At 38.0% G+C, this 23196-nt stretch overlaps 2 protein-coding genes across 2 annotated transcripts; both read right to left on the bottom strand.

The window, feature by feature from the left end:
* Positions 1 to 942: 942 nt before the first annotated feature.
* LOC130907711 (phospholipase ABHD3-like) lies at positions 943 to 12400 on the bottom strand. The gene is made up of 9 exons (XM_057823104.1): positions 12070 to 12400; positions 9636 to 9796; positions 7384 to 7566; positions 7264 to 7309; positions 7083 to 7195; positions 4865 to 5038; positions 4737 to 4785; positions 4513 to 4678; positions 943 to 2449 (listed from the first exon to the last, which is right to left on the bottom strand). Exons 1-9 carry the CDS (start codon positions 12187 to 12189, stop codon positions 2253 to 2255), a joined length of 1209 nt encoding a protein of 402 aa, XP_057679087.1. The 5' UTR covers positions 12190 to 12400; the 3' UTR covers positions 943 to 2252.
* Positions 12401 to 16102: 3702 nt separating this feature from the next.
* ctsbb (cathepsin Bb) lies at positions 16103 to 23194 on the bottom strand. Its single transcript, XM_057822202.1, has 10 exons — positions 23122 to 23194; positions 21683 to 21804; positions 20485 to 20570; positions 20288 to 20402; positions 20108 to 20223; positions 19964 to 20049; positions 19750 to 19893; positions 17967 to 18083; positions 16602 to 16730; positions 16103 to 16529 (listed from the first exon to the last, which is right to left on the bottom strand). The coding sequence occupies exons 2-10, from the start codon at positions 21791 to 21793 to the stop codon at positions 16453 to 16455; spliced, it is 981 nt and encodes a 326-aa protein (XP_057678185.1). The 5' UTR covers positions 21794 to 21804; positions 23122 to 23194; the 3' UTR covers positions 16103 to 16452.
* Positions 23195 to 23196: the final 2 nt, after the last annotated feature.

The following is a 23196-nucleotide window of genomic DNA, read 5'->3' as shown; positions in this document are numbered from 1 at the left end:
CTTTTAGCGGTCGACAGTCTTTTTGACCCAGCGCAAAGTTCGCTGCGCACAGAGATATTTTTGTCATCTTTACTGGACAAAAATGTGAAGTACTGGTTGTGTTTCCAGTGTGCAATGCAGCCATTTGTCGTATATCTCCAGCCTATTTCATTGTATCCTGGCGAGGTAGCAAGGCTATGTTGTTTTGGCCGCAAACTCCCAGCGCTCACGGCTCAAGCATCATGGTAATACACGTGACCTGTTTTTTTTCCATCCCCGATTAGAAAATGTGACATGTGATGTCACTCCCATGACTACAGTATTCATATTTCTACATACATAATGGGGCAATAACAAAATAGTAACGCACAGGCATCAAGGAAAGTTACTGTAATAAGATTACTGATTTAGAAAAATGAATGCATTACATTGCTCTTTACTGAAAGTAATCAGATTACAGTTACGCATTACTCACATAACGCGTTACTGACAACACTGCTTTTATATTACCGGTAACTACACAAGCTTGACGCTAACTTAACGGGAGCTATTTTTTCACCGGAGATTTGGCTAGCTGTCATACCGCAAAATATGAAAACGATTGAAACCATTACTCACCAAATTCAATATACTGGCAAATGCATTCATCTAAAAAAAATTGGGAGTGAGACCTCTCCTCGTCCAGCGAACGTGAATTTGTGCTTAGGACAAGATCATCTGTCGCAATTAGCGATCTTTGGGGGTGCCCCCTCAAGATTTCTTAGTGCCCACTCTGGTGGGTAAACCTAGATCCGGGCGTGTTACCAATAAAATCATATTATTTTAAAAATTGAGTTTTATTTTTGTTTCATATTGCACACTATATACAACGCTGTAAGATGAGTCACCAATTTGTAAGGGCATACTATTTGTAAGATTGCCAACGGCCTCGGGTTCACAGGTATGCTGCTTAGACATTAAGAAGATATGCAGCATGTAAACAGCACTCATATACAGTATTTTTACAGATATGTACAGCATGCAATTGCACAACCTAGCGGAGAAGTCACGAAATTACACTTTCATCCGATTGCATTGACGCTTATGGAGGGTGATGCCATTGACGTCCATGGACGTCCAAACTTCCCATTCATTTCCAATGGCGTTTCAGCATGTTTTTTCATTTTATTGATGCCAATGTACTTAGATTCCATTGACACCTATGTAAGTTGATACCATTGACATCAATGGACGTGCATTTTTTTCCCCATTCATTTTCAATGGCAAAAAAAAAAAACAATATCCCCAAATCAACAGGAAATGACTAAATATCAATAGGACGTGTACCACAAATGTCCCCGATGGCATTGACGCTTATGGAGGGTGCTGCCATTTACGGACATGGACGTCCAATTCTCCCAATCATTTCTAATTGCATTTAATTTGTTTAATGCCATTGACTGGCATTATTGTCCATTCTATTGATAGACCTGAGTGGGGCAGAGGAAAGACCCAGGTGTAATTTCCCCCGAAACTGCAGTTTCTAGTATTACAGTGGTATTGCTAGTTACGAAATTAAGTGGTTCTGGAAGTAGTTTCGTAAACTGAAAATTCCATGAGTAGAGATGCGTTTTCCATGTAAATGCCCTAATCCAGTCCAACACCCCCAAAATTGAAATGGAATATTTTTTGCAGGGGGCTGGCAGAGATTTCACACTTAAAGCTCAGCGCATCTACTTACCTTTCTGTTTGATCCTCCCCTCGCCCAACCACGCCCACAAACCAGAACCCATAGAGGCCCGGGTGCAGTCACACCCCCAGCACCCCCCTTAGTTCCACCCCTGCATTACACTAATAAAAGAATCATTTTGAATGGATACAACAAAAGCATTTTTTTCAAATGTCAACTCACTTATGCTGGAAAATGATGTTTAATTGACCATTTAACCCTTCGACAATGCCTTACATAAGTGCTCTCTTGTTGCCATGACAACCCAACATTTGTGACATGATTGGCACAACCGGGACGCATGTTCAATCTGCAATTAGAAGATAGAAAAACATGTCAAAATAGTTTTTTTGAAGTCATTTGTGTTTAATTGATGTGAATAAATTCAGTGGCTCATAACATGAATATAGACAGACATTGCATGGTTGACATTTGAAATCATTCACTGCCATTGACGGCTCTTGACGTCCAACATCTAGCGCCTTCAATGGCATTATTACAGTACAAGGTGAGGTAGATCAACACTTGTCCTACAATGTGGTTTTGTGTGCGAGCGTGTCTACATTCAGCTTTGCGACAGATTGCAAGCTTTTCGGACTTCCTGCGGGTTTTCCAAGACGGCGCGCACAAACTGGCTAAAGACGCGCTCCATGTAGCCGGCACCGCGCGGAAACAATCCCTCCAGGAAAGCGATGTGGCCGCCGTGGGACGTCACCAGGAGGGCCACGTTGGGAAGGTCCTTGGCGATGCTCAGCGGGAAGGCTGAGACGCGCAAAAGAACGGAAAAAATGGACACTCAGATTAGTTCTGTATAAATCGATTAACTAAAAAAAGAGGCTTCGGATCAAATGTTTTTCTTCGAGGATTCGTTTAAGAGTGGCGTTGGAATGGTTTGTTTTGAAAGTGTTTGCATTTAATTTTATTGATTTGGGTGGATACAGTGCCATCCAGTGGCAACAGTGAATCCAACTGCTGGTAATGCCAACATAAGGTTGTGAGTTTTTGTTTAAGCTAATATGTTTGTTTATCCATTCATTATCTAATTTAGAAGCATATTCGGATTTTTTTCATGGGAATATGTGTTTGAATAATTTGTTAGGAGTTTAGTAAAAAAAAAAAAAAAAAGGTTAGCATTTTATAGCATTTAAGCTAGTGGACTATATGCAAACTAGCAAATTGTTCTTTTGTTGACCTAGATTAGATCACCATTTATTTTTCATTTTTTATACCGTTTGAGGCTAAGCTCAGGAATTTTAATTTAGTTTTAAATGCATTTTTTGTTCTTCTGAAATGAAAGTGCAATTGTAGGTCGCTTGGAGAAACAATCTAACACTCTTTTTAAAGTGTTGACTTAAAAATAGTTGGGGTTTTTTAACCTCAAAAGAGTAAATATTTTGTATTCCTTTTTGTTAATATAAGAAAAACAATAAAAAATGAACTAGTCAGTATTAATCTATTCATTCATTATTCATTGACCTTTTTTTAAATAAAAAATACGGTAAAGAGTATTTGGTTATTTTAAAATATTTTTAAAGATTTAACTGAAAAATACTCATTCTTTTTAGAACCTCTGAAGAATAAATATTCACTTATTTGTTTCCAATTAAAAAAAGAAAAAACTATATTCTCCATTATTTCTTTTAGTCATTTTTTTAAGGAAACAACTTTTTAAAAAATTATTTTGTCTTTTTGAAGCCTCTGAATATTTGAAATATATTGAAATATTTCATATATTATTGTTTTATAAACAAATATTCTTAAAATATTTGTTAATATTCTCTTGTATTTTAATGTTTACTTTTTTAATTAAAAAAAAACAAAAAGGAAAGAACAATTGAAATTCTTACATATGCTAGTATAAAGTATGCCAATTTAAAAAAAACCTTGAAAGAGAAAATATTTCATGTTCATTTTGTTAATATAAGAAAAACAATAAAAAATGAACTAATCAGTATTAATTTATTCATTCATTATTCATTTACCCTTTTTTTTTAAAATAAAAAATATGATAAATAGTATCTGGTTATTTTAAAAATATATTTTTTAATTTAACTGAAAAATATTCATTCTTTTTAGAGCCTCTGAAGAATAAATATTCACTTATTTTATTTGTTTCCAATTAAAAAAGAAAAAACTATATTCTCTATTATTTCTTTTATTTTTTTAAGGAAACAACTTTTTTTTTTTTTTTTTTTGTCTTTTTGTATCCTCTGAATATTTGAAATATATTTAAATATTTCATATATTATTATTTTATAAACAAATATTCTTAAAATATTTCTTAATATTCTCGTTTTTTAATGTTTCCTTATTTTAATTAAAAAAAAAACAAAAAGGAAAGAACAATTAAAATTCTTACATATACTAGTATATAGTATGCCAATTAAAAAAAAAAAAAAAAGTTTCAAAATGTATTTAGGTAAATAAAACTGTGATGTATTTAGTGTAATTATAGTCATACAAATAAGGGGAAATGCATTACTACACTGAAAGCATAACTAGTGGATTTACTTGATAAAATCATTTTAACAATTCTAACTTACTTTTATTAAGTAAATTTGTATTATAATTTACTTAATAAAAGTAATTGCAAGCAGTAAAATTTACTCAATAAAAGTAAGTGCAAATTGTTACAAAGATTTTATCAAGCAAAGCCACCAGTTATTTTTTTCAGTGTACTGTATGTGCACACCTGTAGCTTAAAAAAAAAAAAAACAGTTTACTGCAAAGTAGCATACTGATGTTAACTAAACGATATAGTTGATATGACTATTAAGGACACTACAAAAAGTACCATAAAAAAACAAAACAAAAACAGTAAATACCATGTTGCGGGGAGAAGGGATCATCGGCGGCGTTGAGGCACAAAACGGGCACGTTGGTACCGGGGAGCTTCTTATCTGGACTGGCGTCATGGTAATACTCCGTGCAGGACTCATACCCGAACAGCGGCGCCGTGAATCGCTCGTCAAATTCGCGGATGGTGCGTGCCTACCCCAAAAATTATGATTACTGCTGCTTAAAAAAGTTCTACAGAACACAAATCTACCTTGAGGACGTAGTCGATATCCACCACTTTCTTCAGAATCGTTCCATGCCTACAACACAAAAACAGTAAACTCTTCAACACTGACGTTATCTTATCTTGTATTGATTCAAAATCTCCCTTTAACTAACCTGACAACCGCCTGGCACAAGCCTCGCGTGAGGTGCCTGTTAAACAACAACCAGTTGAGCGGTTCCTCCATGGTCTCCGCCGACTTGAGCGCGTCCCACGGCACGGAGACAGTCAGGCCCGCCACCAAACCGGAGTCGGCGCCTTTGCGGCCCAAGTAGTTCAACAATAACATTCTGCGCCAAACACAAAAATTCCATTCGAAATATGAATTATGTTTAATGGTATTATGCTAACTCAAGGTCGTAGGTTTGCATAGGGACGGTAGGGACAAAACACTACCAACTTTTCAGGATACTCAAATTGTCCCCACCAACTTTTAAGCAACCTTATTTGCGTTATACAGTGAACCACAAAAGTGAGTACACCCCTCGCATTTCTGCAGATATTTAAGCATATCTTTTCATGGGATAACACTGACAAAATTAAACTTTGACTCAATAAAAAGTAGTCTGTGTGCAGCTTATATACCGTATTGGCTTGAATATAAGACGGTGTTTTTTGCATTTAAATAAGACTGAAAAAGTGGGTGTCGTCTTATATTCGGGGTCTAGACATTATACCCATTCAAGACGCTAGATGGCGCCAGATATCATTGAAGCGATGTTCTGTCGTGACAGATCACAGCTACTCTCAAGTTTAACCAAGTTGCAATGTTTTCCCTTATTCAAATTTGTTTTAAGACTACAGTTACAGTTAGAACTCACTTTGATGGTTAATGCAGTTATTGCAATTTTGTTGTTTTATCACAATAGATTGGTTTATGGTGTGCATGGCTGTCACCCCAGGAGGAAGCCTCTCCTGAAGACGGTACACAAGAAAGCCCGGCCGTCTCATCATAAGACCTTAGGACGTGGTTCAAGTAATCCCTGTGCTTTGTTGACATGTCTTCAGCAAACTGTTTGCAGGGTTTCTTGAAAAATGACCGACTATTAGTTTTTTTGGTCTTAATAACAACAAATGGTAATATTTTGTAAAAGTAAGTGGAAGAATCTGACAAATTAATCTGGTAAAAAATTAGGGCTGTCAAAATTATCGCGTTAACGAGCGGTAATTAATTTTTTAATTAATCCCGTTAAAATATTTGACGTAATTAACGCACAAATGCCCCGCTCAAACGGATTAAAATGACAGCACGGTGAAAGGTGTACTTGTTGTGTTTTTTCGGAGTTTTGTCGCCCTCTGCTGGCGCTTGGGTGCGACTGATTTTATAGGCTTCAGCACCCATGAGCATTGTGTAAGTAATTATTGACATCAACAATGGCGGGCTACTAGTTTATTTTTTGATTGAAATTTTTACACATTTTATCAAAACGAAAACATGAAGAGGGGTTTTAATATAAAATTTCTATAACTTGTACTAACATTTATCTTTTAAGAACTACAAGTCTTTCTATCCATGGATCGCTTTAACAGAATGTTAATAATGGTAATGCCATCTTGTTGATTTATTGTTATAATAAAGAAATACAGTACTTATGTACCGTATGTTGAATATATATATCCATCTTGTGTCTTATCTTTCCATTCCAACAATAATTTACAGAAAAATATGTCATATTTTAGAGATGGTTTGAATTGCGATTAATGACGATTAATTAATTTTTAAGCTGTAATTAACTCGATTAAAAATTGTAATCGTTTGACACCCCTAAAAAAAATATTCGACTAGATTTAAGAAAAATTATCACATTAAGACGTTATACTGTAAAATTTGCAGTGTGAAAGTACAAGTCAATATCGATTCATTTTGCATTAATCATTTAGCTTGTCAACTAATTAGGTTCTTATTGGTGCGAAATGTAGCCCTGACTGCCGTTCACCCAGTCTGTTTGGTCTTATTTATGTCCCGTCCCCAGCAAAAATGTACATGCTGTTATATCGTCCCTACCAATATTGAGACCAAACCTATGCCGTTGTGCTAACTTAATAAACAAAACAACAAGTTAGAAGTATTAGTAAACGATTAGATAAGTTTGTGTAAAAAAATGTGTGAAATTGTGCTAATTCTGGATAGTTTTAGGCTGCAGCACTACTTGATGCATTTAACATTTGTGGCAGATCAGTTTAATGTCAATTGACAAATAAAGCTGTCATAAATGTTGTATACTGTAAATTGTCACAAAATATTTTAAAATGTACTGTATGGTGGTACATTGATAACGTGATGAATATTTTTTCATTCCATATCGTACAGCACTACCTTTGACGCTAACTTACCCTCCTAAAGAGACGCCGACGCCCAAAACAGGGGCTTGTGGGTAGAGGTTTTTCACATGCTGGACCACATGCTCCAAATCGGACGTGTTGGCCGCACAGAACGTGAGTGGCGTCTGACGGATGTGGAGAGAAATATAAAAACTAGCAAAACAACCAAGTTCGACACCATTATGCGACTTACAAGCAGCTCTTCCCCTCCAAAGCCTCTATTGTTGAAGACCACACATCTAGGCAAGAACATTCACACAACTTTAAAAGTTTACTCAATGATGATAAGATAATTATAAATTGATTTTCCAACCTGTAGCCGTGACCGGCAGCCTGCCTGACAGCGTGCCGCACGTACGCCTGGCGGCTGTTCCCCGTCAAACCCGGGAGGATGAGCACAGTGGGCCGCGTGGACGCATCCGGGTAGGCGGGGCTTATGTCATTGTCCGCCCAGTCAAGTGAGATCTGACCGCCGTCTGCTGTTTTGATAAATTCGCTGTTTGGACAAATCAAGTTTTAGCGACAAATGTGTCCGATATAAATTTAACGCATTCACTGCCATTGACAGCAATAGACGTCCAATCCATTTTGAAAGTCATGAAACATTCTTTCGTTGTTGTTTTAGTTAAAAGACCAATTTTTACAAGAATTACAAGAATAAACAATCATGTGCACAGGGCCGGCCCTGGGCATAGGCGAACTCGGCAGTTGCCTGGGGCTCCATCTAGTGGAGGGGGCACCAAATTGTGTGGAGCGGGAAAAAAACTCAGTTGGATCAGTTGATAAAAATCACTTTTGTAACCAGAGAAAGATCACCTGACCCTAATCAGCATATCTTTTGTGAGCACTATGGTCCTTGTTAGTCATTCCCATTCACACTCGCAAAACCACAGGGTTGGATTGCTCCAATTAGCATCTTGAGTGTTTGCAGGGCAGGGCTGCTTTGGCTGATAGGGGAAGGGTAAACCGGTGTTACTCTAGCTTGCCTGCTATTACTTTCAAGCCCAGAAGACAGGTTGTGGTGAAAAAAACACCATAAAATAGACCAAACTACTGACAGGATGTGACTTTTCTTTTCAAGTGTTGACTTGTCCCTTCAACTCTTCCAGTTTTATCCTCGGTATAAACCAAATGGAACATACTAGTCAGGTTTTCTTTTTTTTTTGGCATGGAACCATACTGTGGTCAGACTTACAGTATGTCCCACATATATGTATGTGTGTGTAAACTGTATGGAGACAGAAAGATGCCATTGGATGGTTGTCTGAGGCAATGAACACCTTAAGAGGTAATTTTCTCTCCCCCTTCCGAATAGGCTTGTCCAGTACAGTTATTGCTTGTCAGACAGTGGACCACTCGGGCAGGCAATCGGGCGGACAACCTTTTTAAATCTTCCAAAAGCTGCAGTTTGCCTACAGTACAAGGGACGGTGTTTAAAAAAAAAAAAAAAAAAACATTTTTTATGTGGTGACATATAATATGCCCTTTTCTCTGGGCTAAATGTTGGAAGTTATTGCCAAAGCCATTTTTCCTTCTGCGCCCTCTTCACGCCCACATGGGAGGGAGCAAATTCCTTTGCAGGACCCACCAAGAAGTCCACGTGTCGCTCTTGCCTTCCGGTGCATGCCTGATAAAACACATATGCATTCAATGCTCCCATGTCACTCATATTGTAGAACACGGCGACTGGCCATCTTCGTGTTCCTCCGTGTTTGACAAAGCAAAAGGAGCCTTGGATTTGCAAATATTCAAGATGCTAATTGCAGCTATCCAGAGTGAAACCCCCCACTTCACACCTCGGGGCCGTTTACATGGGGACTCTCTGAGAATACGAAAAAATTTCAAATTTGCATTTGTATGGTTCCGTCTCCATTCAAACAATGTCAACGATGTAGTATTCATGCCAGGCCCCAGGGGGGCAGTGCAGAATTACAAGGCGACAGCCAATGATGCACATTGACCCCAACAACCTCCTCAGCCCGGAAGACAACATACCTGCCCACTCCAAGCAACGGCATTTTTATTTTGCTCCAAAAGGCAGAAAATGGAAACATTCAACATATTTAAATTATAAATATTATAAAAACAGTAAATTAAAGCCGACGTGTTGCCATATTTGCTGTTTTTATTGTTTAGTAGCACTACAGCGCACACCTAATTTGACGTGCGCGAGTGCTGACGTTATCGGCGCGAGAGCTTTCCATTGATATGGATGCAGCGCAAGCCCCCTCAAGCCCCGCAATCGAATCCTTCCACTTTGGAGCCCGGATTCAATGGTTTGCGTCTTCGCCTTCAGTTTCCGCCGACACCATATGAAGGTGAGGCCATTCACAGTCATTGCGTCTTGGTGTCGCAGAGTCGCCATGTAAACTGCCCCTTTGGGCAGCTACTATACAGGAGTCTGTAGGGGGGTTATATGCTTGATTGCTTGTTTGAGTGGTTTATTGATTGACAAAGCCAAGTAGTCAGTTTTTTTGGGGGGGCGTGTCTAGCTAAACTTTCACCTAGGGTACCTAATCACCCAGGGCCGGCCCTGCATGTGCACAATTTGGGATTAGGGTTTACTTGCGGTAATCCACATGCGGTCTGGATTTGATGAGGAAACACACGACCGTTTGAAGGCGGCCTCCCCAGCACCATAACGTTGGACTGAAGGTCTCGCTCACCACGGGACAGTGTTCCTGGAGGAAGTCGCGGAATGTCTCACCGCACACCAGCAATGGCCTCTGACAAGAACATCAGAATAAGATTTAAAACTAAATAACAATCATTACTAGAAAATGTTTTAAATGGCAATTTGCTGTAGTTAAAAAAAGCTAAATTAACGCAAACTAGGGCTGCAGCTATCGATTATTTTAGTAGTCGATTAATCGATGAACTAGTTTGTCGAATAATCGAGTAATCGGATAAGGAACATGAAAAATTAAAATACCTGAGCTGAGCCTCAAATGGTATTTGAAAAAAAAATAAGGATCTATGTTCAACAAAAGAACAATTGGCTAACTTACATAGCAAAAGTCAGTGAGCTTAAATGCTGTAATTATTTTTTTAAGGCACATATTCCCACAAAAAACGGCTAAATATACTCATAAACTAAATTATATATGCATTAAAAAAAACATTAGCTCAAACAAAAATTTAGCTTATGTTGGTCTTAACATGGATCAGCTGGATTCCCCCATGTGAAATGAGGCAGACTACAGGGCAGTGTATCCACTTAAATCAACGAAACTGAATGCAAATACTTTCAAAATAAACCATTACAATGCCAAATTAATCAAACGAATACTCGAATCAGCAAAATTTAATTCGAATCTTTTTTTCTAATCGAATACTCGAGTTAATCGATTAATCGTTGCAGCACTAACGCAAACCATATTAGTAGTTACACTATAATGTAAATGTGTGTGTGCAGAGGGTCCCTCTAGTGGTATGCAATAAAAAAGAGTCACTGTCTAAATTTTGCTCTGTTCAATTTTATTTACCTAAGAACTAGGGCTGTCAAAATTATCGCGTTAACGGGCGGTAATTAATTTTTTAAATTAATCAAGTTAAAATATTTGACGTAATTAACGCACAAGCCCCGCTCAAATAGATTAAAATGACAGTACAGTGCATTCTCCACTTGCTACTTGTGTTTTTTGGAGTTTTGTCGCCCTCTGCTGGTGCTTGGGTGCGACCCATGAGCATTGTGTGATTATTGACATCAACAATGGCGGGCTACTAGTTTATTTTTTGATTGAAAATTTTACAAATTTTATTAAAACGAACACATTAAGAGGGGTCTTAATATAAAATTTCTATAACTTGTACTAACATTTATCTTTTAAGAGCTACAAGTCTTTCTATCCATGGATCGCTTAAAAAGAATGCTAATAATGTTAATGCCATCTTGTTAATTTATTGTTATAATAAACAAATACAGTATTTATGGACCATATGTTGAATGTATATATCCGTCTTGTGTCTTAACTTTCCATTCCAACAATAATTTACAGAAAAAACTGGCATATTTTATAGGGCTCCGTAGTACAGAGCCCTCCGGTGCCAGGATAGAAAAAAAAAAAAAAATCATAGCTAATCTGTACCCACAGATTACTAATCTGTACCCACAGTTTACTAATCTGTACCCACAGATTACTAAACTGTACCCACAGTTTACTAATCTGTACCCACAGATTACTAAACTGTACCCACAGTTTACTTATCTGCACCCACAGTTTACTAAACTGTACCCACAGATTACTAAAATGGGGTTTTAAAAGGTAACTATTGCACATTTTCTTTGGTAGCCGTCTACATTTTCAGGTGTCATCAATCAATTGGTGACAACTGTTTCCGGGTGATTGCTAAACTGTGGGTACAGATTAGTAAACTGTGGGCACAGTTTAGTAATCTGTGGGCACAGATTAGTAAACTGTGGGTACAGATTAGTAATCTGTGGGTACATATTGCTAAACTGTGGGAACAGTTTACTAATCTGTGGGTACATTTTACCCATCTGTGGGTACAGTTTAGTAATCTGTGGGTACAGATTAGTTAACTGTACCCACAGATTAGTAAACTGTGGGTACAGATAAGCTATGATTTTTTATTTCTTTCTATCCTGGCACCCGGGGGGGCTCCGTAGAATTGCAATTAATTACGATTAATTAATTTTTAAGCTGTAATTAACTCAATTAAACATTTTAATCGTTTGACAGCCCTACTAAGAACTGATTATTCAAATAGTTTTAACTAAATCATTATTTGAATACACATTAATGTTTTTTCTATACAAAGGTGCATTGGTAATGTTCAAAATTAGCGTAATCTTACCTTCAGGGTATAAAAACTGTCTTGTGTCTACATTTCACTTATAATTTTTCATCATTTCATCAATAAAATTAGCGTTAAACCATAAATGATGACACAGTATAATAACACCGTCACGCAAAATGAATTAATCCAAGTTTGTGGTGGAGAAAAACGAAAAGGCAACTTGACCGCGGCTACTCACCTGACTCTTGCGGCCCCACAGGTAATACAATGCGGCCGTGAGGGAGCACAAAAGCACGGTGTCAGCTCTGGAGACGAACTCCCACTGGAGCGTCCACAGCTCTAACAATGACAGTAGCATTGCGGCGACTTCAGGAAAAAAAAAAAAAATTTAAAAACGCAAGCTTTCGATGTTAATCAGCTGTTAATGGACACATGAGAACACCAGCAGATAATCTGCCGGCCGGCTCGTCTCCGTTAAATATTTACAATGGCTCCCGAATAACGGAATGACCCACTTCCGGGTTGGTGTCAAGCTCGTATGTTCAAACAAGACGCCTCACTATCTACAGCCCCTCATTTGGTGCAATGTCATTACGTGACCCACTTTCGAGATTAGAAGATACGCATGCGCAGAATATTCTTCGCGTTTGCCACTGTAAGACTACAAAAATGGCTGCTAGAAAAATCATACTGCTGCCTTCGAGGTCGTATTTACTACTGGGAAACAGGCATTTTGTCAGGGTACTCGATTTTCCTTGCCTGGCACGGCCAGACTGTTCTCCCTGTATTTTTCAAACACTGTGAGATAGGGATGGGCGGATCGATACCAAAATATCGATATTTCGATCCAGCGCGTTAAATTTTAGGTATCGATCCCCAAGCAAAATCATCGATATCTGGAATTAATATATTATATTTTCTTTGTCAATTTTTGGGTATATTTTTGTGCACACTTTTTGTGCTACTTTTCCCTTTCGCATTCTACACGTACGTAAGCAGTGCACCGGCGTGTGCTCCCGCCCCCATTCACGTCCCTATCCTGTGTCGAACAGCATGCTTTTCCTCCGCCCCTCTCACGCCTAATTTCTTACTTAACCTTATTATTATTTCTTATTCATTTATTATGATTTCTTGTGAATTTATGTTTCACATTTTTATTTTTTCATGAATTGTTTTTTCATATTTTTTTATGTTACAAACAATTAAATGCGTGATTTTTCATATGTTTTGTTGCTACTTATTTTTATTTTGTTAAAGGTCTGTTTCAATTATTTCAAGATCTGTTTATTTATTTATTTATTTATTTATTTATTTTTATTTTATTTTATTTTTCAAATTCTGTTTGAAAATTGTGTTAGTAAAATAAAATTCAAAAACGGCAAGTGACTATTGATTATTGGATTTGTTTTTAGTGATCTACCATTTGAGGGCGGTAACATGCTACTATTAATTTGTTCTTTAATTAGATCAAAAATATTTAATTTAAATAGATTAAAATGTGATCAAATACGTGTAGCAGGGAAATGTTCTGTGCATATGAATTTAAGGGGCCTGGTTAAAAAGTGAGACTGACTCATCAGAGTTTGTTGTTGATGGATTGGTTTGTGAGTTTGAGGGAAAAACTGCTTTGCTAGTTATTAAAAGCAGCAGTTTTCCATTGCAAAGCATATTTGACACAAATAGACTTAATAGTTTTTGAGTGCTTGATGTAGTTGTACATTAGATATCATCAGAATGGCTGAGAACACTGCAGGGTTGTTTTATATATATATATATATATTTGATACACTGCCAATGGGTTTTCCCATTGGCAGTGTATCAAATACTTGTTCTCCCCACTGTATATAGATAATATGAACTTCCGGTATCGATATCGGATCGGGATCGCAATATTTGGCCTTGGTATTACTTGGTATCGGATCGAATCCAAAAACACTGGTATCGCCCATCTCTACGAGAATAGTATGGGACCCAGCCCATTAAAAGCCGCTCGAGCAAAGACAAAATCAACCGTCCAATCAGATTCGTTTATTTGAGTGATGTGTTCTTAAGGAGCAACGTCACTCTTCCGCGTCAGAAGTCATCTCCACAACAACACGGATGGCGAACAGGAGAGCCGAGAATATGTTCCAATCCACGGTAAAATCAGTTTTAAATGACCAAAAACACATCGACACAAGTCATTGACAACAATCTGTCTCGCGCTAGCCATGTTGAATAAACTCCATTCTCCTCGTATGTTTACTTCCGTGCCCAAGTCCCTCGTCGTTTTACTAACGTCACGTCCGCCCGTCGCTGATTGGTCCACTCCGCTGTCTGTTTGCTGTGGCTTGCTCCGCCCTTGAAATTTTACCCGCTGAATGGTGGCCAGACTGAATAGCTGGAACAGTGGTGAGTCTGGTGTACCAGGCTACGATTTTCCGAGATGCGACCTCTTACTGTACTTTTCCAAAATGGCTGAGCGCGAACAAGAAGTAGTAAATGGTAAGAAACTATATATATTTTTTTTAAAGATTTATCATAAATTTGCACTCTTTTTTTTTACGCTAGCATAATAATGTAGTGTACACATTGATACAACCCTTATTTTTTAACCAAGTGTTTGCTAAAATATTCATTAAACAAACAAAAACTTAAATTTGCACTTTGATATATTTGCTTCTTATTGTAGTAGATGAATTAAAAAGTCTAAAACAGTTTTTCCCACGCAACAAACTAAAATGAAGTACGTGTTAGCGGCAAAGTTCATCTTTCCCTGAGCATGTGAATGCAGCATATCAATACGTACTGTAAACATTCATATTTTTAAATGAAATAAGGTAACTTTCAACAGTATTTATTAAGAGAATGCAACAATAACTTCAAAATTAGATACACTGTACTGTATTGTCATGATCATGCTTATGTACCGTAACTTTCGGACTATAAGGCACACCTGACTATAAGCCGCCACCCACAAAATTTGACATGAAAACGACATTTGTTTAAAAGCCGTAGCTGTCCTCAATGTATCATGGGATCTCTACACCAGAAGATATTACACCGGTAACACTTTGACAGAAGCATCATAAGACTGTCATAAGACCAAATGAACCACCTTGAAGCTCTGAACCAATTGGCTGAAAAGCTTCATTGCTTCAAAAAGCTTCATTTGGCCATCACTGCTCCTATGGGGGAGACAGTCAACCTCTGCTGCCACCTGTTGTCAACACTGCTGTCATCCAACATGCCTCCTAGCATGCATTGCAGCACTACATATGTAAATAATAGGGCTGTCAAAATTATCGCGTTAACGGGCGGTAATTAATTTTTTTAATTAATCGCGTTAAAATATTTGACGCAATTAACGCACATGCCCCGCTTAAACAGATTGGAATGACAGCACAGATTCATGTGCACTTGTTACTTGTAATTTTTGGAGTTTTGTCGCCCTCTGCTGGCGCTTGGGTGCGAATGATTTTATGACCATGAGAATTGTGTAATTATTGACATCATCAATGGCGACCTACCAGCTTATTTTTTGATTGAAAATTTTACAAATTTTATTAAAACGAAAACATTAAGAGGGGTTTTGATATAAAATTTCTATAACTTGTACTAACATTTATCTTTTAAGAACTGCAAGTCTTTCTATCCATGGATCGCTTTAACAGAATGTTAATGTTAATGCCATCTTGTTGATTTATTGTTATAATAAACAAATACAGTACTTATGTACAGTATGTTGAACGTATATATCCGTCTTGTGTCTTATCTTTCCATTCCAACAATAATTTACAGAAAAATATGGCATATTTTAGAGATGGTTTGAATTGCGATTAATAACGATTAATTAATTTTTAAGCTGTGATTAACTCGATTAAAAATTTTAATCATTTGACAGCCCTAGTAGATAACAATCAAAATTCATGTTCTGTGCTAATTATTTCTTATGTTACTGTTCCAGTTGTTTCATTAATTGCTAGTTATGGTATTTGGTAACATTTTATTTCACAGTGGCGTTATAAAACTGTCATAAGACTATCATAATTATGACATTACACTGTCATGAGCATTAATGAATGCTTATAACAGATGTCGTTTAGTGCCATACGGCCAATTATCTCACTTTTGAATGGATTAAAAAGATCCGAGCTGAACATAAATGGAGTTAGTGACATAATTTACAGGATGACACTTAATGACATCTGTCATTAGCATTCAGTAATGCCCACGATAATGTCATAAATATGACAGTCTTATGACAGTCTTATGACGCCGCTGTCAAATAAAGCGTTACCTATTAACCTAAATAAATCAACAAATAAGCCGCACTAGACTATAAACTGCAGGATTCAAAATGAGGGGAAAAAGGTAGCGGCTTATAGTCCGGAAATTACGGTATTCATTCTACTCAAAAGGCTGAAATAGTATTTTGTTTGAAGCATTTTATACTCGTTTGCACTCATGTACTGTATGATACATCAGGAAATGATATTTTTATTATTATTTTAGGACAAAAGTCAAAACTCTTGTTGGGAAAAACAGTTAAATTAAAACAGATTATGATTGATTCCCAAACTGGATCGAGCCTGGTGATGATGTGTCACAGATAATGGCTGGATTCCAAAAAATGTTGTTTCTAGTTGAGTGGAATTCCTGCAACCACCTCCGACTCGATACCGCATTCGTCACTTCCACGCTTGATCTTGAAAAACCCTTCAAATCAAATCATCAGAGACAAAATTTTAGAGCAGTTTTTATCATGTAACGACCAATTTATTTGCATACCATTATCTCCCCAGTCACTGTTCCAGGAGTTGGCTGCCAACCAGTAAGGTGTTCCGTTCTCCTCGCCCCAGCCCAGCAACTTGATAGCGTGACCGCCCAGCATCTCCCCGGTAACGTGCTGGTACACTCCTATGAAACAATACCATAAAAAGTTGAATTTAGAGATTGACAAAAAATAAGAGGATCAAAATATTGTTTTTAATTAAGAAAAAAAAAGTTTTTTTAAACTGAATTAACCCAAATAATTTTTCACTGAAATAAATTTATTTTCCAAAATGTTTTTTATGAGAAACTACTTTTTAAAAACAAAATTAATTGCGGTTGACAAATTTTAAAATAGGGAAAAAAGATCATCAAAATATTTTCAAAAAATGATATGTATGTTTTTTCAATAAAACTGTTTTCAAAAGCGTTATGGAAAAAAAAATAGTAAAAAATAGTAAAGTTTTATAAAAAAGTTAAGTCAAAAGAATGAGAAAATGAAAAGGTTAGTTTGCAAACTGTTGAGTTAATTATCGAGGGTTGATTGAATATTTGCTTGATTGATTGAATATTTGCCTGTGCTCATATATACGTAATGCATACATAATACATATTGCCATATTTTTTCTTATTTGATATAACCAGTAAATGATTATTTCTTGCTATACTAGGTTTTAGTATAATGTTTAAGTGTTATAAAGTGTTAAAGAGGGTCGGGGTGACAACTGCCTTGCTTCATGGCCGCAACATTGCGTCACTAGACCTTCTGGGACATCTTCAGCACCTTACGTCTAGACTTTCGTCTAGACTTTCGAGGACATCTTCCATTCGAGGACATCTTCCATGGCCGCAGCGTTGCATAATTGAAGTGTCTGGGTCATTCTGACCACTTTGTCTAATTGCCTTTGCTTACACACGTGTATTTAGTTAGTTCCACCTACATGCTCACACATAGCCAACCAAAATCACATGAGTGTCTCCAGCTTGCTTTCCCCCTCCCTTTAGGGCGGCACCTTTCTGTGTTAGGACAAACCCCTAATAAAAGACCGAGCAAGGAGTTTAGTTTTAGATCAATTTTGGTGACTATACAGCGTAATCTAGCATTTCACTGTCTTGTCCCTCCTTGCTCTCCTTGGCCAAGAAAACTGAGTGTCTTCTCTCCTTATTTTTGGGTAATTTTACAAATGTCTACCTTTTGAACTTGACACAAACTTTTGACACAAAGAACCACCAAAATCAGCCGCGTGCACACATAGCAACTAAATGGTGCTTAATCACCTATAACAAAATTTTTGGCGACCTCTTGTGGCATTTTCCAGAGAACTTCACAAAGAATTTTATGTGTGTTTTCTTCATATTTTTAAGCAAAAATAGTAAAATGACCAGTTTTATAGAGAAGAAAATCTGCGTAGACGGTGAACGCTGCTTCAACTGGTCCATAGCTGTAAAGCTCCTTCATGATCTGATCCTGTTGTTCGGAGATGCTGTATGATCGTCGACCTGTGAATGGAGACAAACACAAAAATCTTAAAGTGCCTGTGACACAAAAAAGCATGTTTATTTCATATTACACACGAAATTTTATGCTCCTGAATGAAATGGACCACTTGGATGTGTGTGGAAGCGATCAATATTTATATAAAAAATTTTTGAATCCTGCGCCATGAAAATGAGTGACTTCCAGCTCCAGTCTCGGGTTGAGAAAGACGGCGAATTTGACGTCAGCGGTAGAGATTATCTTCGCAAAACAGCTATTACTATATAGCATGTAGAAGGACTGCGGAAAGAGTGGATTCAGCTGATTTTGCGGATTAATTTGTTTATTTTTTGCGTCACACCAGACTAATGTGCTGCAGGTTTTTGTTGCTACACCAGGGAGAGTGGTGTTAGGCTTTTTGGATTTCCGAAAGATCCTTGTTCTCATCACCGCGATGGCCAAAACAAGTCTGACAACCGAGGAACCATTGGACGGACAAGGAAGTGAGTAAGCGTCGTGTTTTATATTATGTCAAATACTGGGATCATAGCAAATGTTTTAATAAGGAGGTGGCTTGGATTTTGTGTGTGATAATACTCCTCCTGTTTTGTTGACATTTTCTTTCCCCGGCGACAAGCATTGCCTGCCCGACGGGGCGCAGCAGAACGACGAGCCGTAACTTGCTTGCCGCAGGGAGCTGGCCGATCGGTGAAGACAATCAACCCCGCCGCTGTGTGTGACATGAGTCGGGGTAGTTTTGTGTGATTTTTCGTTTTCAAAAGGAAGACTTGGAAAAGCCGCTTAGTTCGGGTTAGCATGTCGGCTAGCTGTCATGCCTCCTGTTTTGTTGACATTTTCGGCGTGTTCCCTTCACACCCCGGCAACAAGCACTGCCAGCCCGCCGGGGCGCAGCAGAACAACGAGCTGTAACTTGCTTGCCGCCGGGAGCTGGCCGATCGGTGAAGACAATCAACCTCGTGTGTGACATGAGATGGGGTAGTTTTGTGTGATTTTTTTTGTTTCAAAAGGCGTGAAAAAGACTTGGAAAAGCCACTCGGTTCGGGTTAGTATGTCGGCTAGCTGTCACGCCTCCTGTTTTGTTTGGGTTAGGGTTTAGGGTTAGGGTTGTTGAGCAAATGACAAAAGCTGAAATTACTCTGGTGGCATAAAATGATGTTCGGGAGGTGCGAAAAGTCGGCGGTTTTGACCATTATGCAGTAATTTTCCCCTGTCGGTACTAAATAAATGCATTTTTAATATTTCGTATTCAATTTAGCACAAGACTTATTTGTCATGACCATGCCATTTATTTAGCAGTTACGGAAAAATACTTAGATAAAAAGAATATCCTGTAAAAATATTGGACCAGAGAGATTGAAACAATGATGACGTTTTGCTGCTTTGTCACATTTTCCTCATTCTGAATCTTCCCCCTCAATGGGCTGAATTCTTAATCAACTGTAGTCGTGACGCTGCTGACGTCATCACCCACCTGGGGACGCTAGAGCGCTATAATGACAGACGGGTCTAAACGGCAGATTAAAAGACTAATTTCTCGTCATCTGCGCTTTTCCAAATTGTTGGATATAGTCGAATTACCTCAAAATATGATTCAAATTCACATAATAATGCTATTTAAGATTTTTTTATGCTGTCACAGGCACTTTAAAACTGCTGAATAAACCATACCAAAATGCTTGTCCTTGGGATAAGACGGCGAGTAGCCGCCAACGCATCGTTGAACACACTTGGGTGTCTCCTGTTCGCCCTTACACGGAGGACGAGTGCCGTTGACGTGGTGTTCGCAAGGCGGAAGCGAATACGGCCGACAACCTGAGTGTGAAATTGCGTTAAAGTCAAGAGACGACTCAATGGTCGAGACGTGAGTAAGTGGTGAACCTACCCACGTTGGAGTCGTAAAGGCCTCCGGTCACCAAACCTCGCTTGACCCAGAAATCCCACGCGGCGGCGGGGAAACCACCGAAACAACTAGAAGAGATTGATTGTGTCACTTTCTGTGAGCGTCCCAAAATGTTCAGCCACTCACCCCATCCCGCATTCATCACAACAAGACAGAAGATCCTCTGCGGAGATCTCCACGGAGATCTCGCCGCCACTGTGGATACATAATCGGTCGGATATAGCCTCGGCAGCACCGAAAGCCTGACGCGAGGAAATATTTTTAACATTGTTCATTAAAAAACAAAAAAACGTTTGAATTGATTACCCAGCAGGACCCGCAGGAGCCTTGATCTCGGATTTGCTGAATGGTTGGACACTTAGGCCACTGTTGGCGTGCGTCGAAGCTCTCGGGAAGTTGCTTGTCTGGGAGGTCGTGAACACTTAGAAGAAAAAATAACAACAGTGCAGATAAGAAGATAAGAAACACCTGCTGATAGCGGTCGCGTGATTCGCTATACTTACACCTTTGGCCCTTTGGGACCGTTTAAAATGGCGCCGCAGAGACTTTTAGCGTAGATGAGGTCGGTGTTGGGGAAGTTCAGACCAGCCTGGAGCAAAAAAATGAAATCCCTGTATTCGCTCTTGAGTTATATTGAACACAAACAGATGAACATACAGAACTAAATGCAGGTTTTCATTGACATCGATAGATTTCCAATCCATTTGAACTGGGAGAGTGGCAGCGAATGAACATTCAAATGGTTTGGCCATCTACTAGTGATGAACTGAAATGAAACTGAAAAAGAACCACATAACTGGACGTCTAACAAAGTCTATCAAGTTAACAAAACTACCGTAATTTTCGGTCTTCAAGCCGCTACTTTTTTTCCTTCATTTTGAATCCTGCGGCTTATAGTCCAGTGCGGCCTATTTGTTGATTTATTTGGGTTAATAGGTAACACTTTATTTGACAGCGGTTTCATAACATTGTCATAAGATGGTAATAATAATGACATGACTCTATCATGGGCGTTACTGAATGCTTATGTTATTAAGTGTCATCCAGTAAATTATGTCGCTAACACCATTTATGTCCAGCTTGGATCTTTTACATCCATGCAAAAGTGAGATAATTTGCCGGTTAACACTAAATTACATCTGTTATAAGCCTTCATAAATGCTCATGACAGTGTTATGTCATAATTATGATTGTCTAATGACAGTCTGATGGCCCCACTGTCAAATAAAGTGTTACCAAATACCATAACTAGCAAATAATGAAACAACTGTAACAGTAACTGAATAATTAGCATAGAACATGAATTTTGATTGTTATGTACATCTGTAGCGCTGCAGTGCATGCTAAGAGGAATGTTGGAAGACTACAGTGCTAACAGCAGGTGGCAGCAGAGGTGGACTGTCTACCCCAAGGGAGCAGTGATGACCAAATGAAGCTTCTTGAAGCAATGAACCAATTGGCTGTAAAGCTTTATGGTGGTGGTTCATTTGGTCTTGTGACAGTCGTATGATGCCGCTGTCGAAAGAAGTGCTGTATCCCATAATACAATGAGGACAGCTGCGGCTTACAGTCCAGTGCGACTTATCTATGAACAAATGCCATTTTCGTCCCAAATTTTGTGGGTAGCGGCTTATAATCAGGCGCGCCTTATAGTGCGAAAATTACGGTATAATAATATTAGAAATATGAAAATAATCTCACCTTCCATGTAGTGTTGGACTTGTTGACGATATTGATCAATTCTTTCATGCTCGGTGAAGAGTGAGTAAAGGCGACGGACGCAGCCGCCAGGAGGAGAACAAGTAAACACATCCTGGTTTTGTCTGTTAATTAACAAATATGAGTTACAATCATTGCCATTGACGGCAATAGGCGTCTAATCTAAACTGTGAAGGCTAGCGGTAAACGTTTGTCAATTCAATTATGAAATATAAAGGTACTTGTTGTCAATGAATTTTGTATATTTTAAAAAGCATAAGTAAATTAAGTGGTAATAGTAAATACTTAAAACAATACTTTAATTTCTAATAAAAAGGGGGGGGGGATAGTACAGTGATCCCTGGTATCATGCTAACTAGTCACAAGGATTAGTAAATGATTAGATATCTTTAGATTTGGGTAAAAATATGTATGAAATTGTGCTGATTCTGGATAGTTTTATATTGCAGCACTACTTGAAGCTGGTCGGTTTCAAGTCAATTCAAAAATAAAGTGAGTGGGCTGTCATAATTGTTGTATGATTTGTCACAAAATATTTGAAAATGTATTACAGTGTTCCATAGCAGAGTGTTTGATCGAGTTTTTGGTTTCGGGAAGCGTATGAAGAAAACATCCTTCATATGTCGTAATGTCTAGAGTCGTTTCTACAAGTTCCTTAGCAGCAGTGTTTGATCGGCATGTTCTTTTTTGAACAATTACCGGAGAAAACAAGCAGAAATAACATCGAGCATTTCGATAATGTCCCACTTCCGCGTTATGATGGCGACGTCACGGTCTAAAAATAGCATTCATACGGTACGCTATTGGCTAACTTGCATAGTAAATGTCCGCTAACTTAAATGCTATATAATGCTAATGTATACCAGATAGTTTTTGGTGCGCACTAGAAACAACCTGGTGTGCACAAGATTGCTTAAATTTATTTTATTTCTGTCGATGTCCCTTTAGAGACTCTGTACTTTTATACTTGCGTCATTTCCTGTTGATTTTCCATCACTTCCTTTTGGGGCATTTATGGGTAACTTCCTGATGATTTTGGGGCATTTATGGGTCACTTCCTGTTGAAAAAAATGTATGTTGAAAAATGGGAGGGCGTGACAGTACTTTGTTGTATTTCATTTTACGTGGTAGGTTCTGGTCCCCATTAACAACGACAAGTGAGGGATCACTGTAGGACCTCATATTTTTATATCTAAAAAAAGAAATGCAGATGTTTAATTTCTGTCGTCCTCTGAAAACATATCAAAGATTGCAAACATCAAGTAAAGTTTTAAAAAAACAACCATTCACATAGTACATAATGCAAACAATACAAGAACAGAATGCCATTTATTACCATCGTGCTTATTTTCTTCTAAAGATTAAAAATATAGATGTGTGCAGTCTAGCCTGAACTTTAAAAAAATGAAATTTTAGCTTACCTGTGATGTGTTGTGTGTGCTCGTCTATCCAAAATGCAATGAGAAACAAACCCTATCACTTGTTTTGTGTCAGTT

The sequence above is a fragment of the Corythoichthys intestinalis genome, chromosome 19 (assembly GCF_030265065.1).
Source record: "Corythoichthys intestinalis isolate RoL2023-P3 chromosome 19, ASM3026506v1, whole genome shotgun sequence".
In the NCBI taxonomy this organism is placed as follows: Eukaryota; Metazoa; Chordata; class Actinopteri; order Syngnathiformes; family Syngnathidae; genus Corythoichthys; species Corythoichthys intestinalis.
This window is presented reverse-complemented; position numbering and strand designations above follow the sequence as displayed.

Coding starts and splice junctions, on each gene's coding strand:
- LOC130907711 (XM_057823104.1), bottom strand. CDS start 12,189: ATGCTACTGTCATTGTTAGAGCTGTGGACGCTCCAGTGGGAGTTCGTC. Junction 4,679..4,736: donor ATATCGACTACGTCCTCAAG/GTAGATTTGTGT, acceptor TTTTTGGGGTAG/GCACGCACCATCCGCGAATT. Junction 2,450..4,512: donor TCCCTTCTCCCCGCAACATG/GTATTTACTGTT, acceptor TGCGCGTCTCAG/CCTTCCCGCTGAGCATCGCC.
- ctsbb (XM_057822202.1), bottom strand. CDS start 21,793: ATGTGTTTACTTGTTCTCCTCCTGGCGGCTGCGTCCGTCGCCTTTACT. Junction 16,731..17,966: donor TTTTCTTCTCTATAAAACTG/GTCATTTTACTA, acceptor ATTGTTTCATAG/GAGTGTACCAGCACGTTACC. Junction 16,530..16,601: donor CAGTGACTGGGGAGATAATG/GTATGCAAATAA, acceptor TTTGATTTGAAG/GGTTTTTCAAGATCAAGCGT.